Here is a 17,570-nt window from a genome sequence, read left to right as displayed (position 1 = left end):
TCAGGCCCCTACTCTACTACCACATATCTACAGCACAGAACACAAAACTTGACTATGTTGTGTTTGCTCTATTTGCAACATTCTACATGTATCACTGAATTCACTCACCAAAGTCATAAGCTTAAAAATCCTCAAATGGTGATTACTGTTAACTGTTTTTTGATACAGTTACCCGCTTACTGTTTGTCTGTAACACAGTCACACAAGGTCACAAGTTTTGTGAAACACCCAATGCTTCCCTTGAAAAGGACAGCGAAGCAGATGCACAGGCAGGAAGTCTCGAACCACATTATTACGACACGCTTCCTGCATCTGCATGATAATAAAAACAAGTTGCAGTATGTGTGGGCTTTAGATAGGGAACGGAGGACATATAGTAAATACAGCTGTACATGACTGCATCAAGACTCACCCAATCAGACCAAGAGGCTCTATGAATCAGCTGTGTGTCAGACATATTGTTCATCTCCATAACAAACGTGAAATGTGTTGCACATGACAGATACATTTAATCAATTTGATATGCCAAGAATTTGCTGCTCCTCTGTCTGGCATATGATGATATCCCATACAAAATATGAATATTATCGTCAATATTTATTGTCTAATCTTTTTGTCTTTTTATATAAGCCTATAAAAGGACATTTGATTCAACATATGTAAATTGACTGTAAACACACAAAAAAACTGCCTATAATATTTGCTTCACCACACCAGAAACTCATAGATAATGCAGCCACAGCCAACAAAAAATATTGCAATGTTCTCAATGTTAAACGGTGTACTGTAATTTACAGGTTCATTCATTTTATTTTCATTTTTGAGGAGGCCCCCTTTGCTAAATGGTGATTGGCTGTCCGGTACTTTATTGGTTGCTCACTCAATTCCTATTGATCCAGAGTTGGGGAACTGTAGGCTCCCGAGTGGTGCAGAGTCCTAAGGCACTGCATCTCAGTGCTGGAGGCATCACTACAGACCCTAGTTTGATTCAAGGCTATATCACAACCAGCCATGATTGGGAGTCCCATAGGGTGGCGCACAATTGGCCCAGCGTCATCAGGGTTAGGGTTTGGCTGGGGTAGGCTGTCATAGTAAATAAGAATTTCATAGTAACAGTGGGCAGATTTGATTACGCTGAACCGTGTTGCACTGGTCTGAGTGGTGAGGGAGAACTGCACTTCTCAAATCGAACAGTTGGCTAATCTGAACCGCTCAGTCATTTTGTCAACAAGGCAGCATGGTGCATCGTCCAGAAACATACATTTTGTTTCCATAAAAAATATTTAATTTAATTTTCAAACTAGTTTTCATTAGGAAGGCAGATTAAGCATTTTTATCAAAAGTAATCACTTTTGCATGTGAAAACAGAATCATACTCATTACTCCACCTGCTTAATTGTGCAAAGTACTAAAGTAAAAATACTTTCAAGTACTAATTAAGTAGTTTTGTTTGGCATCTGTATTTTACTATTTTTATTTTTGACTACTTTTACTTCACTACATTCCTAAAGAAAATAATGTACTATATACTCCATACATTTTCCCTGACACCTAAAAGTACTTGTTACATTTTGAATGCTTCGCAGGACAGAACAATGGTCCAATTCATGCACTTATCAAGACATCCCTGGTCATCCTACTGCCTTTGATCTGGCAGAATTACTAAACACAAATGCTTAATTTGTAAATTATGTGTTGGAGTGTGTGCCCCTGCCTATCTGTAAATTTAAAAAACAAGAAAATGGTGACGTCTAGTTTGCTTAATATAAGGAATTAGAAATTATTTATACTTTTACTTTTGTTAGTTAAGTACATTTGATCAATTACATTTGCTTTTGATACTTAAGTACTGTCACGACCTGACCATAGAGAGCCCTCGGGGTTCTCTATGGTGTTTTTGGTCAGGGCATGACTAGGGGGGGGGGGGGGGGTTCTAGATATTGTGTTTCTATGTTGGTGTGTGGGTATGGTTCCCAATTGGAGGCAGCTGATAATCGTTGCCTCTAATTGGGGATCATCCTTAGTTTGTCCTTTTTCCCCACCTGCGATGTGGGATATTGCTTTGTTTGAGTGCCAATGTGTGTCATGACCGTTATAGCCTTGTTTTTGGAAGTTCTAATATCATTAAAATGTGGAACTCTACTCACGCTGCGCCTTGGTCTAATTATTTATACACCGATCATGACAAGTATATTTCAAACCAAATACTTTTAGACTTTTACTCAAGTGGTATTTTACTGGGTGACTTTCACTTGAGTCATTTTCTATTAAAATATCTTTACTTTTACTCAAGTATAACAATTAGGTACTTTTTCCACCACTAATTGTGTCACTTGTTTTAAACAAACTTTGCAGCGGGATTTGAACTGGGAACCTGGCTCACACCTGGGAGGCCAACCTGGTCTCAGAGCATTTAGTATTATTTTGTACTGAAATTTGAGACACTCAATAGTATGATGTTACATTTCATATGGTATGTATTAATTTGTGGATGTCCACTCTTTTCGTATGGTATGTTACAAATTGTAATATATGTTAAGATTTTTCAAAACGTACAATAAGTTAAGAATTTGCTAAATGTTTATGATGTGCCACATTCTAGCTAGGTGGCTAATGTTATCTAGCTTTCTAACGTTAGCTGGGCTAGGGGTTAGGGTAAGGAGTTAGGGTAAAGGGTTAAGGTTAGAGGAAGGGTTAGCTAACATGCTAAATAGTTGCAAAGTAGCTAAAAAGTAGTCCATTGTTGCTAATTAGGTAAAATGATAGTTGCCCATGACGACATTCAAACTCACAACCTTTGTGTTTTTAGATGTTTGCGTTATGCCCATCCAGCTACCCACCCTGACAAACCACCATCTTTTTTTTTTTGCCAAGTAACCATCGGTCTTACAGTGCAGTCGGGAAGTACTCAAACCCATTGACTTTCCACATTTAGTTACATTAGTCTTATTGGAAATAATGGAAATATCACATTTACATAAGTTTTCAGACCCTTTACTCAGTACTTTGTTATAGCACCTTTGGCAGCATTTACAGCCTCGAGTGTTCTTGGGTCGTACACAAAAAGCTTGGCACGCCTGTATTTGGGGAGTTTCTTCTATTCTTCTCTGCAGATCCTCAAACGCTGTCAGGTTGGATATGTAGCGTCGCTGCATAGCTATTTTCAGGTCTCTCCAGAGATGTTCGATAGGGTTCAAGTACGGGCTCTGGCGTCGCCAATCAAGGACATTCAATTCTTGCATTGGCTGTGTGCTTCAGGTCATTATTCTGCTGGAAGGTGAACCTTCACCCCAGTCTGAGGTCCTAAGCGCTCTGGAACAGGTTTTCATCAAGGATCTCTCTGTACTTTGCGCAGTTCTTCTTTCCCTCGATCCTGACTAGTCTCTCAGTCCCTGCCACTGAAAAACATGGTGCCAGGTTTCCTCCAGATGTGACGCTTGGCATTCAGGCCAAAGAGTTAAATCTTGTTTATCAGACCAGAGAATCTTGTTTCTCATGGTCTGAGAGTCCTTTAGGTGCCTTTTCGCAAACTCCAAGCGGGCTGTCATGTTTATTTTATTTAGGAGTGGCTTCCATCTGGCCATTCTACAACAAAGGACTGATAGGTGGAGTGCTGCAGAGATGGTTGTCCTTCTGGAATGTTCTCCCATCTCCACAGAGGAAGCTCTGTCAGAGTGACCATCGGGTTCTTGGTCCTCTCCCTGACCAAGGCCCTTCTCCCCCGATTGCTCAGTTTGGCCAGGCGGCCAGCTCTAGGAAGAGTCTTGGTGGTTCCAAACTTATTCCACTTAAGAATGATGGAGGCCACTGTGTTCTTGGTGACCTTCAATTCTGCAGACATTTTTTGGTACCCTTCCCCATATCTGTGCCTCGACACAATCCTGCCTCGGCGCTCTACAGACAATTCCTTCGACCTCATGGCTTGGTTTTTTCTCTGACATGCACTGTCAACTGTGGGACCTTTATATTGACAGGTCTGTTCCGAATCATGTCCAATCAATTGAATTTACCACAGCTGGACTCCAATCAAGTTGTAGAAACTTCTCAAGCATGATCAACGGAAACAGGATGAACCTGAGCTCAATTCTGAGTCTCATAGATAAGAGTTTGAATACTTATGTAACTATTTAGCAAAAACATAGTTTTTGTGTGTAGATTGATGAGTATTGTTATTTTATTCATTTTTGAATAAGGCTGTAACGTAACAAAATGTGGGAAAGGGAAGTGGTCTGAATACCTTCCTAATGAGCTGTATTTAACCATACCAAACGTAACATATCATACTAAATGGAGTGATTCGGAGTTATGTACAGAATAATACGAAATTATATGAGACCAGGTTGCAACTGCAGCCCTGTTCCAAAAGGAACGTGATCAATTTTCACCCGGTGCAAAAACGCCTACCCGGGCCAGATTATACGAATCTTTCCCAATGCAATGAACGGGACAGCGGTGCTTGAAGAAGTGATGGGCGAGTAAAATCGATCAACTCTCGGTTTTGTTTCTAAAGATTGGTGTCAACGTAAAGTCAATCCAAGTTTTTGGTGTTTATTTGCAAGTTACGGCGGGACTCAAACAACATACGGAGGGGAATTGAAAATGGAGGTAGAAAAGGAAATAAAGAAGGTACATTTTCATGCTTGTATAGTTCCAGATGAGACATGGCAACGCCTTAAAAGGTCTATCCTACCAGGTAGTAAAGTCAGCAAGGAAGGTGCCTGCCTAGTCCTGTCAATGTGTAGCCAGCTGCAGACTGCTTTTGATACTTAAAAAAATAGATTAGTATGAGCTATATAACCTTTCACATCTTTGTTTTAGTCATGAAATACAAAAATAACAAACCCGGGGTTGTCTTAATATGCATTGACATTTTTCGCTTCGTTGGTAGAGTACCTTTTTCGAAAATATTTGCATGTTTGAAGGAGGACAGACGTTCCGTCCTGTCTCACACTAGTGATGGGTCGTTCGCGAACGAACGGCTCTTTTTGAACGGATCTTTTGTATCGGTGAAAGAGCCGTTCATTTGGCTGCCTGATTTGCATACCGCTACTACTGCTTTTTGCGTTCAAAACAACGATTATCTGCAGATAAATTACAAACGAATTCTCTAAGAGCTTGAATCCTCACTACGGAAACAATACTTAGTGGGGAGAGCCCTACATTCCTTGCTTAAAAATAAACACTTTTTTTTTTTTTTGCAGGTGAGCTAATAATTTGACCAGGTAAACATTTATTTGAACACATATTTCATGATCTGACATAATGGTAGCTTACTTTTTGTATTTACATTGGAAATTGGTTCTAGGTTGTTATAAAAAAAAAATCATGGTTCTAGGTCGATTGTTAAACATTTTGATCGAAGAGCAGTTTGGGAACCAAATGACCCGACTCTTAAGTGAACGGAGCCAAATAAACCGGTTCACCGAAAAGACTCGGAATGCCAATTACTGTCTTCCACTCGCTTTCATTCAGCAGCGATACCACAATCTCCATTAGAGAACAATGCAGCTTATTTTTTACACGAAATAGACCAACATCCACACACTGAGTAACTCACACGCATCCTCATTTTAATAACACGACTATGATAACTGTCGTTAAGACAAACAGAGCTCTTCTCCACCCAAGGGGATTAATTTCTGCTGTCAAGTCTGGTGCAGGGAGTGTGTAGGGGGGCTTTATGATTCCAGACAGCCCCTGTCTGTCAGCTGTCATCAAGGTTCAAGCTCTTGCACAAAGGGATTGGCCTCAGTTAGTGCAATCCAGGTTCCTTGGCATGTCCCTAACCTTAACCCTTAAACCTAACCTTAACTTCAATTGAGTGCCTGGAGAAGTGGGCATACTCAAATTTTGCCCAACATTTCCCAAATGGCCCGCCGGGCGAAGGAAAGTTGCCCTGTGTGAAGTATATGAAAAAGAGTGACACACACTTTGAATGACCTAAAATGATCCATCTCAAATTGGTCTTTCACCTGCAGATCAGCCCAAGCTGTACTGCAAGTTGTACTGTGCAAGTAGACTAATAGTAGGCCTACTATTGAAATAGATAAATGAGATTGCCAGCTGAGTAATAAATTCACAGGTTTTCGCTCTCAAAGTAACACTTTAATAGAAAAATAACAAAATGTGTTAAACCACACCAGGAGACCACTTTTGAGGTCCGTGAATTTTTTTTGTTACCCTTTAGTTCAACTGAGCAGGCACTTAGCACTGTTGTTTGGTCAGCAGTATTTCTGAAGTGCACATGAGATGGAGTTTTTCAAAACAAATGGCCACTGACTCAACCCACCCCAAAATGGCAAGGATTCTATGGTGTTCCCAAGTGGTTTAAGGAAACAATTCACAAATATTTATATTTTCAGAAGTGATGAACCGTCAGCTGGATATTCTGTGGAATACAGAAACAATGAGCTGGACACTTTGGAGAGACTCATGGCTGGCTCAGACCAATATCTAGACCAAAGCCGTTACATTGAAAACCATCTCTGACTATTCTCCCCATTCGTTATAAACCTAGACAGATATAGTTGGAAACACGTCTAATGTTGGTAAGTGAAGAAGAGGGAGTTGATAGTTAACGTAAATATTATTTACTGAGTCATGCTCTAGTCTGGCTTTAGTTTTGCGTTCCTCCGTGTACAGGCCGGCTGCACATTCCCTGAGTGCTCCTCCTAAGCCAAAAAACAGCTTCTCCAAACAGCAGTGTGTGCTGGAGTCCTGAGGGGCTCTCAGCATCGTGGAATAATTGACCATATAAGGGCGCGGACAGCCTTGACAGGGCAAGACGGACAACACTGGTGTTTGAAGTACGTCTGAGAAGTGAGGCAGGACTGAATGATGCGAATGGGAGGGAGGAAAGAGTGCCACAGTATGGGCTGTGACTACAAACTCTGGAATTAGCCTCAGTGTGCATCCCAAATGGCACTCTATTCCCTGTGGGCCCTGGTCAAAAGTTGTACACTATATAGGGAGTATGGTGCCATTTTGAGATGCAGACCTAGTATAGTGAGTCTGGTTTGATTCGAAAAGGTGGCAAGACAGAACTTTAGAGCTGCTTTTATATTTGACCAAAATAGGCACTGAAGTAAAGGAATCAGAAGAAGAGAATGTATGCAGATGGTTGAGAAAATAACTCTATATAATTATGTTGCTGGAAGCGTGAAATCTGGAATATATCCGAGGAGGAGATTAGGGATTAATGGGACATCAGATTGTGCATTTGAATTTAGTAAAATATTGTTTTCCCTCTCACATCTCTGTTAGGCATGTTTATACGCAAATGTCAAGCTGTACTGTAATGCCGATTGTACACGGCACGACTTTCAAAATCCTAACATCTCTGAGCCTCTCGCATTAAACAACCATCTTTCCTGTAGTTGTTTGTCTTGCCAACATAATGGTATGCCCACTAAACAATGTGGCAGAGACGGTGTGTCACCCGCTACTAGGATTCTCCATACCACCACGCTGTCTCGTGAAAACAATGATGTGATTAGATTGTTAACGTAGCTAGAAAAAAGCAGCCTCATAGACGTTTTCATGAAGACATTCACACCTGCCATAAAGAGTTGAAATATCTAGCCAACATTTTGTGTTGAATAACATTGCTTGTGAAATTCAGAGCTGTAACGATTTGACACTTTGGCTTTGGTGAAAGGCAAGTACAAACGCATACTAGCAGTAGTCATTGCTCCTGCTCGATCGTCTACACATTCCGGGTGATGCGAAACCACGTCATCTCACTGGCTTCTTCTCTGGTGAGCTCTCATTGGCTTTTGTTTATCACCTTTCTCAAAATGTTTCATTGCACATCTCACACTGCCAATAAAATCAAACATGTTTGAAAATATTGGAACGTCTGGGACTGCTCAAAGACGGGATCGGTAGATTGCATCTCTGACCCGCTCACATTTAACAAATGCTGGTGACGGCCACACGCCCTGAGGAAACGACATGGGGATTTTGACTCTGATCTAAAAAAACCTGTCTGGGACAGCTAAATCGGGGCCAAAATTGTGTAGTGTACACCCAGCTTAACAAAACATTGTAGATTTGGCTAACTAGGGTATTTGAAGAGGCCACTCCAAAACAACTAGACCTAAGTAAGTACTGACTCCACCATAGGAACTACAGTAAATACACTACATGACCAAAAGTATGTGGACACCTCGTTGACTTTCTTCATTTCAGCCACAAGAGCATTAGTGAGGTCAGACACTGATGTTGGGCGATTACAGTGGTTCGTCCTTCAAAAGCTGCAGCGTACTGCAATACAGCTTGCATAGTGCCGCAGAATTCTATGGCACGTTATTTAAGTGTCAGCCATTGTAACCATTAAAGCCAGTTAGTGCTAGTTTGACCACCAGAGGGAATCTTTGAGAAGCATTTGATAACCTTCAATAGTGGCTTAATTAATTTGATTAATATTATGTTTCTATTCCAAGAAAAATGAAAAACCCTCAGGGTTTCCGTTAGGATGGAATGGAAATATGGAGCGGTACAACGTGACGGTCGGGAGTAGGCTACAGTACTAATAGCATAACATTTCCACACCCTAATTGTATAATTGTAGTCTAGACAAAACCCAAATGGCGATTCTGTGAAAATAATCTCATTGATTTACAGTGCCTTGCGAAAGTATTCGGCCCCCTTGAACTTTGCGACCTTTTGCCACATTTCAGGCTTCAAACATAAAGATAGAAAACTGTATTTTTTTGTGAAGAATCAACAACAAGTGGGACACAATCATGAAGTGGAACGACATTTATTGGATATTTCAAACTTTTTTAACAAATCAAAAACTGAAAAATTGGGCGTGCAAAATTATTCAGCCCCCTTAAGTTAATACTTTGTAGCGCCACCTTTTGCTGTGATTACAGCTGTAAGTCGCTTGGGGTATGTCTCTATCAGTTTTGCACATCGAGAGACTGACATTTTTTCCCATTCCTCCTTGCAAAATAGCTCGAGCTCAGTGAGGTTGGATGGAGAGCATTTGTGAACAGCAGTTTTCAGTTCTTTCCACAGATTCTCGATTGGATTCAGGTCTGGACTTTGACTTGGCCATTCTAACACCTGGATATGTTTATTTTTGAACCATTCCATTGTAGATTTTGCTTTATGTTTTGGATCATTGTCTTGTTGGAAGACAAATCTCCGTCCCAGTCTCAGGTCTTTTGCAGACTCCATCAGGTTTTCTTCCAGAATGGTCCTGTATCTGGCTCCATCCATCTTCCCATCAATTTTAACCATATTCCCTGTCCCTGCTGAAGAAAAGCAGGCCCAAACCATGATGCTGCCACCACCATGTTTGACAGTGGAGATGGTGTGTTCAGGGTGATGAGCTGTGTTGCTTTTACGCCAAACATAACGTTTTGCATTGTTGCTAAAAAGTTCAATTTTGGTTTCATCTGACCAGAGCACCACCTTCCACATGTTTGGTGTGTCTCCCAGGTGGCTTGTGGCAAACTTTAAACTACACTTTTTATGGATATCTTTAAGAAATGGCTTTCTTCTTGCCACTCTTCCATAAAGGCCAGATTTGTGCAATATACGACTGATTGTTGTCCTATGGACAGTCTCCCACTTCAGCTGTAGATCTCTGCAGTTCATCCAGAGTGATCATGGGCCTCTTGGCTGCATCTCTGATCAGTCTTCTCCTTGTATGAGCTGAAAGTTTAGAGGGACGGCCAGGTCTTGGTAGATTTGCAGTGGTCTGATACTCCTTCCATTTCAATATTATCGCTTGCACAGTGCTCCTTGGGATGTTTAAAGCTTGGGAAATCTTTTTGTATCCAAATCCGGCTTTAAACTTCTTCACAACAGTATCTCGGACCTGCCTGGTGTGTTTCTTGTTCTTCATGATGCTCTCTGCGCTTTTAACGGACCTCTGAGACTATCACAGTGCAGGTGCATTTATACGGAGACTTGATTACACACAGGTGGATTGTATTTATCATCATTAGTCATTTAGGTCAACATTGGATCATTCAGAGATCCTCACTGAACTTCTGGAGAGAGTTTGCTGCACTGAAAGTAAAGGGGCTGAATAATTTTGCACGCCCAATTTTTCCGTTTTTGATTTGTTAAAAAAGTTTGAAATATCCAATAAATGTTGTTCCACTTCATGATTGTGTCCCACTTGTTGTTGATTCTTCACAAAAAAATACAGTTTTATATCTTTATGTTTGAAGCCTGAAATGTGGCAAAAGGTCGCAAAGTTCAAGGGGGCCGAATACTTTCGCAAGGCACTGTATCAAGACCAGTTCCCATGCTTGTCTCAGAGCAGCGCGAAAAGTTGCTAAAATGCTCTTTAAATAAATAAAATCTACACCACTTTTAACCGAACATTACTCAACATTAGTGAGACTCATGTCACCTACGGTAGGCCTACTGCGATGCAGTGTCTTAGACTGTTTTGCCAATCGGGAGGCCCCATCCACAAAGTATCAAAATACAGAGAGGTGTTGGTAAAGGTATATTGTCCTTCTAACAGCCCATAATGGGATATTATAATACTGTACATGGTGTCAAGGTCAGGATATCATCAAAATGTCTTTATTAAATACTATCAGAAAGAATGTTGGTACTTATTTATTTTGATCTAAATCCATGAGTCACTCAGCTTTATGTAGGTGCCGGGCTATATGACCGTGCCATCAACTTGATAATATATAATGATATTTTGGAGGTTATTTCGTTTAAAAAAAAAAAAAAAAGTGAGCGATTTGTAATATGAATAAAGGTCGATATAGAATTTGTAAAGGTCAAAACATTTATTTCTGTTGTTAGAGGGAGAGAAACGCTGGGCCAGTTGTGCGCCGCCCTATGGGAATCCCAATCACGGTCGGGTGTGATACATCATAATAATAATAATAATAATAAAAATATCAATTTTTGTCCTATTATTTGTTTAGTCTTTTCTGGTGGATTAAACTGAAATTGCAACCAATCACGGCCGGTTGTGATACAGCCAACCTAACTAAGAAATACATTTGACGATAGAATTCTCCCCCTACCCTCTTAGGCAATTATATTGTCCAGCTAATAGCCATAATGGCGCTGTACAATGTGACCGTGTGTTTGAAAGAGTATTTTCCAGTAAGCAACAATTTGTTTACCTTCATTAGACAACTTTGTTCCAATATTACTGTAATTCAGTGATATTTATTCCCATTGTAATTCGTTATGGATCCATAACTAAATCAACATCTGCATTTTGAAAGAGTATTTTAACAGTATTTTATTAACAAAAGCATACAGATGCTGATGAAGAAATACAGTACTGTACAGTATATGCTTTTACATTCGGATAATAAAGCATGCAAAGCATTTTGAAGATATAAGCCATTTGCATTTGTTTGTTAGGCTACTGTGCAGTCTGACAGGTAAACATGGGAAAGTGCCTAATTCCTTACATAAGGGAGAGCAGGCCATGTCCAGACTTTCTCTGTGACCTCAAGTACTCATTAATTCTGTCTTTAAGGCTTTTTCGGGTTGTATCAGTCACGGACAGACACTTCTGAGACACAGTATTAATGGTAACCCATCTCAGTTGGTATTCTGTGCCCACTCGTGGTATCTCGCTTCGGTTACACATCCTTGGAACAGCAGAAGAACATAACGGTCCGGACGGCCCTTGCTGTGCCTGTTGAGCAGTTGGTCAAGTTCTGTTGTCAGAAGAGGAATGGAAATGTCAGGGTGAACCGACGACCTGATGAACCCGCCAGGTATGTTGACTCTGCCTGTCAGAGGTGGAGTTCCAGAGCTCACAGGTGTGCCTGGCCCTCTTCAACGTGTCATTCTCCGCCTGGTTCTGGACCAATGCATCAGCTGTCACCCGTATCTCTGCCCTCAGATAATGTTTCTCTTTCTGCTGATCTGCCTTCAGGGACTCTGTCGGTCTTCAAAGTTTGAATCTGATCCATGTGCACCTTCATCAGATGATCAGAATGGTACCTGAGCCCCCAACCACGTTTTTTTTCTGTGTGGACCTTTGTCCAGCCCTTTGTCCACCGATCTCCACGTATGTTTGTTGGCATGGTTGTATGCTCTGCAACAATACATTCATGTTTTTAGTACACGATTATTTGTATTTGTTTTATTTAACCTTTTAAGTATGGATTTTATTAAACAATATGCCTACACATTGATAGGCTATATACATTTTTTTTAAAGAAAATGCACTGAAACCAAAATGCCTTTTTAGTTTTGTCTCATTCAGCTCTGGCTCATTTTCAAGTCCTCCCGTGGTTATGGTCCTAACCCTGGAATTGTAGCACTATAGAAAGAAGCTGGCTTGATTAAAAATGATGTTCATTTAGTCTGTTCTCTTTGGTCACTATGTCATATTTTTTTTTTTTTTAGATAAACAGCTCGTTTTTGAATGGTAACTGTGTTAAGGGTAGAGTTTGGGGCGGGGTGAGGAGTACTGGAAAGGAGTGACTTTCAACTAACAATGGGCCATAAGTATATCGCCGATTGTCCTCACTTTGATTATGCTACTAATCTGGCTACAATTGTTTGAAAACCTGTTTTCAAAATGCCACCAGCTGTCGATCACTACTGTAAATAAAACATAGCATCTTATTTACATCTTGTTTACATTCTTTATTGTAACCACAATGTCACAAAATTTGTATCTACCTTTCCAATTACTTTTAGAGTTTGGGATTTACAAATGTGTGCTTTTCATGTCATTTTTCGTTAAAGTATAACTTGACGCCTTTAGTGAGCGGTGTAGTGCTTTAATATTTAATCTAAGGGACATTTTTCACGCCATTATTAGTTACATTGTTATAGTTTGAACGTGCAGACTGGCACTAAGAACAGCGGGAACATTTCCCTAGTCAGCGCCAGTATTAGTGCAATGCCCCTTAGTGTTGCTCTGTGCTGGAGCAATGAAGTAGTGACGCAGGGTACTGTACTTAACCACAAATTACCGTCCCGCAGCATAATCGCAAAACTTTTAGTGGAGCAACCACTGTAGGTCTGGCTCACGGTCAGCATTCGGTCAGGGCTCTGTGCAGGCCATTGAAGTTCTTCCACACCGATCTCGACAAATCATTTCTGTATGGACCTCGCTTCGTGCACAGGGGCATTGTCATGCTGAAACAGGGAAGTGCCTTCCCAAACTGTTGCCACAAAATTAGAAGCACAGAATAGTCTAGAATGTCATTGTATGACATAGTGTTAAGATTTCCCTTCACTGGAACAAAGGGGCCTAGACCGAACCATGAAAAACAGCACATTATTCCTCCTCCTCTACCAAACTTTACAGTTGGCACTATGCATTGGGGCAGGTAGCGTTGTCCTGGCATCCTCCAACCCAGATTAGTCCATCGGACTGCCAGATGGTGAAGTGTGATTCATCACTCCAGAAAACCCTTTTCCACTGCTCCAGAGTCCAATGGTGCCAAGCTTTACACCACTCCAGCCAACGCTTGGCATTGCGCATGATGAACTTAGGCTGTTTGAGGCTGCTCGGCAATGGGAACCCATTTCATGAAGCTCCTGATAAACAGTTATTTGGAACTCTGTAGTGAGTGTTGCAACCGAGGACATGATCGTCCCGTTCTGTAAGCTTGTGTGGCCTACCACTTCGCGGCTGAGACGCTGTTGCTCCTAGACATTTCCACTCCACAATAACAGCACTTACAGTTGACTGGGGCAGCTCTAGCAGGGCAAAACTTTTGTAAACTTACTTGTTGGGAAGGTGGCATCCTATGACGGTGCCACGTTGAAAGTCACTGAGCTCTTCAGTATGTCCATTCTGCTGCCAATGTTTGTCTATGGGGATTTCATGGCTGCGTGCTCGATTTTATACATCCGTCCACAACGGGTGTGGCTGAAATATCGGAATCCACTAATTTGAAGGGGTGTCCACATACTTTTATGTATATATAGTGTATCAAACCCTGGCCTGAAACTTTCTACTGTATGAAATAATTTCCCTATACAGTATAAGTATGTTAATCTCATTGATGTGCTATGTCTGTTGGCAGATGACCCTGGGCCACGAGATTGGTGCCGGAGCCGCGTGCCTGAAATGCAAGGACAAATGCGAGGGGTTCGAGCTGCACTTCTGGAGGTTTGTACTGCTCTCTACTCTGTTGACCCAGCATGGTCAACACAGGAGGAAAGTAAGTAAAAAACATGTTTGCATGTTTTTTGGTGCACATGCAAAAATGTTTTTTTCTTACTTTTCAATATATTAAATTCAATATGAACCAGACCCAATTTGGCAAAAAACAACGCTTACCTTCTCTTTGTTACACAACAGGGAAAGCCACAGGCCCCCCAAAGCATGTAGCACCGATCCTTGTTGTTTAGTACAGTTTCCCGTCCTCTTTTATGTTTGGATTACTGTAGAACTGAAGTGGCCTACATTCCTTTGACTTCCTGTCTGATTCCAACCTTACGATGCAGTCATTATCTGGACCAATGACTCATTAAAATAGTTGTGTCCCCCACTGTCCCCTCTCGCCAATTAAGCCAGCATTCCTGTTTCCCGTTTACCCAGACAATTATCCACACCCGGCTAGCTTTCCTGAAGACATCACAACAGGTGCCCTCATGCCTACTACAGTGGTCGGTCGCTATGGCAACACCTAACCGCCACACAGACCACTGGGCACAAACTGGTTGAATCAACATTGTTTCAATTTAATTAATCAATGTATTGTGATGTGAAATCTATGTGAATAATGCATAGAATTTGCAAAAACAGTTGTTTTGAGGGTTAAATTTCAACACAGGATTGTGTTGTCATCATTATAACCCATTTGAAACAACGTCAGATCTTCAACATTATATCCACTATCATAAAAAATGCATAGGCTGACTAGCACATCCTACTGGAACATTCAACTATCTACAGCTATCCATTTGGTCTCCCATCCAGGGTTTTAACCAAGCCCAGCTTAGCTTTGATATTTGTCACTGACTACCAACCAATGTGCTATCATGAGAATGATTGAGATATTTCTTAATAAGTAAATAGATTTACAGTTGCTATTGAAGTCATTCCAAATTATATGTTTAACACAGCAAATGAAATGTGACCATACTTTATAAGTCATATATCATCAATGATGATATTTAGGTCTACATAGCATTTGCGAAGTCATCAACAGCTATTGTTTCAAATCAACCCAGGGCTCAACAAAAAATTGAGAATACAAACTTTGGTTGATTTCAAATATAATCTTCAAGTGACTCAAACATATTAATTATTAATGTCTCCAACTCAACCAAAAATCAAAGTTAAAGAATAGGACTAGGCCTATAAAATTATCAAATTGAAATGCACTATACAATAATAGGCCTAAGGTTCAAGCTCTGGTTGATTTCAAATGTAAGGACATTTAGTGATATTGAATTTGAAGGAGATGTTACTTCTGCTTGGATAGTTTCATCTGTGCCACTGACTTAGTCTGGCTTTAATTCCAGTTTGTCTACAAATGAATGATTGATATGTTGGATTCACGTCTCCATCTCAACAAAAATAAAGAATATGACTAAATCAAGGCAGACTTTATTTAAAGTGCATTTAAAGGTTGATTTGATGTAGCTCTATTCTTTAACTTAGATTTTTGGTTGACATTTGATTGCATTGACACTTTTGTAATACAATACATAGCCTAAAGTTATCTTACAAACTTACAAACTAATGTAACAGTATTTATTCAACCATTAAATGAGTAACATATCCATGGGCACATTTGAGGTTACATTGGTCCCCGATTCAAATATTTTAACATGGTCTGCGGACCCCAAACTGATCCAAATGTAGCATTGGTCAGAAAATCGATTCAAACGTTACGAATTGTCACAATTTTTTTTCTTCCCAATCTTCCAGAAATACCTCATCTTTTGTGACAACTGATGTGTCCTCTCCTTCAGTGTGGAACTAAGCATGTAACTGTGTTGACAGTCATTGATCTACAAAGCATTTTGCATGTCGAACATCCCCAAACGGCACACTGTTCCCAGCTTCATGCGCTGACCAACGCGAGGAAGGCGGCCTGTTCCTGATCTTGCACATCTGCACGGCACCTTCAGCATTCAAATGCGAAAATGTTGTCACATTCGTTGAAGTGAGTGGACCAAGGCGCAGTGTGCGTAGAGTTCCACATTATATTTAATAGTGAAACTTACAACCAAAACAACAAAGAATATAACAAAACGTGCAGTATTGCAGTGCTCAAGGCAACTATACAAAAACAAGATCATACAAACAGCAAGTGGAAAAAGGCTGCCTAAATATGATCCCCAATTAGAGACAACAATAGACAGCTGCCCCTGATTGGGAACCATACCAGGCCAACATAGAAATACAAAAACTAGACTACACATAAAAAATAATAAACTAGAACACCCCCCAGTCACACCCTGACCTACTCCACCATGGAAAATAGAGGCTTTCTATGGTCAGGATGTGACAAATGGCTTGAACAATATTAGGCTTTATTCGTTGATGGAAGCCTGTGTAACTTGCTAGGTTATTGTTATCTACTTTATGCATTGTTGAAAATTGTGTTTTACCGGAATAAAAATAAGCTAACGGAAACACACCTCTTATCTGGCTAAACAGGGCTTAAAATAGATTTTATTTTGATTACTCAGGTTCACCATCAGCAATAGTTTTGGTAGTTTTGCTTTAAACAATCAGTGTTTAAAGATACACAGCCGTAGATGTTACTGTAACTACAAATGTCTTATGTAATCATAGAAAGCGTAAATGTTCAAGATAGCATGCAAAGTTAACAGGTCTGTGGGAGAACTTCACATTTGCTATAATAATCTGCAGAATCTCAAACAGCATTAATCACTTGCACTATGTACACTGAACAAAAATATAAACGCAACATGTAAAGTCTTGGTCCAATGTTTCATGAGCTGAAATAAAAGATCCCAGAGAAATGTTCCCTAATCACAAAGGCTTATTTCTTTCAAATTTTGTTGTTCACAAAATACATCCCTGTTTGTGAGCATTTCTCCTTTGCCAAGATAATCCATCCACCTGACGGGTGTGGCATATCAAGAAAGAAGCGCAGTGACAAGACATTAAGTTTCTTGTATAAATACAAAATATCTGACATTGTATTCCCATGTGAACTTTGTTGTGCTTTTAAATGGTTGATGAAGACCGCTATTGCGTCAGCGCTCCTAGAGTGTGCAGCTTTTCTTTTGAATGCGCAGGGATAACACATAGTCAGACATTGTTTTTCCATTGGAATTTGATTGTGCTTTTCGATTGTTGGAGCATGGTGATTACATTTTGGGAATTCAACAAACTTCTGGGTGTCTTTTTGAGTGGCTGAATAAGGGTTGAAATCTCATTGATCAATGCCTCAACCAAATATTACCCACATTTCCACATTGAAATGACTTGATGTGTCCAATCGGAAGGGTCTTCTTTTCTTGGTCATGGTCAGACATGTCTGTGGCAATAAGAACGGAACTGGAAAGCTATTCTGTGTTATGCAATGTGATTTATTAGTTTTTTACATTTTTTGTTTGGGGGGGTTACAGGTACACTATCCATTTCAAAGTATAGGTTTAGAAAACAT

The 17,570-nt window shown here is 40.3% G+C and overlaps 1 protein-coding gene across 1 annotated transcript in view; it reads left to right on the top strand.

Moving 5' to 3' along the window:
- The first annotated feature begins 4,346 nt into the window (after window positions 1-4,346).
- The window catches only part of LOC110524388 (testin), a 28,386-nt gene continuing 15,162 nt past the window's right edge, over window positions 4,347-17,570 (top strand). The window contains exons 1-2 of the mRNA XM_036979383.1: window positions 4,347-4,626; window positions 14,001-14,086. Of these exons, the coding sequence (XP_036835278.1) occupies window positions 4,600-4,626; window positions 14,001-14,086 (113 nt within the window). The 5' untranslated portion in view covers window positions 4,347-4,599. The remainder of the gene's footprint in view (window positions 4,627-14,000; window positions 14,087-17,570) is intronic.

The sequence above is a fragment of the Oncorhynchus mykiss genome, chromosome 1 (assembly GCF_013265735.2).
Source record: "Oncorhynchus mykiss isolate Arlee chromosome 1, USDA_OmykA_1.1, whole genome shotgun sequence".
Lineage (NCBI taxonomy): Eukaryota > Metazoa > Chordata > Actinopteri > Salmoniformes > Salmonidae > Oncorhynchus > Oncorhynchus mykiss.
Note: the sequence above shows the minus strand (reverse complement) of the source record. Positions and strands in the feature narration are given on the sequence as shown.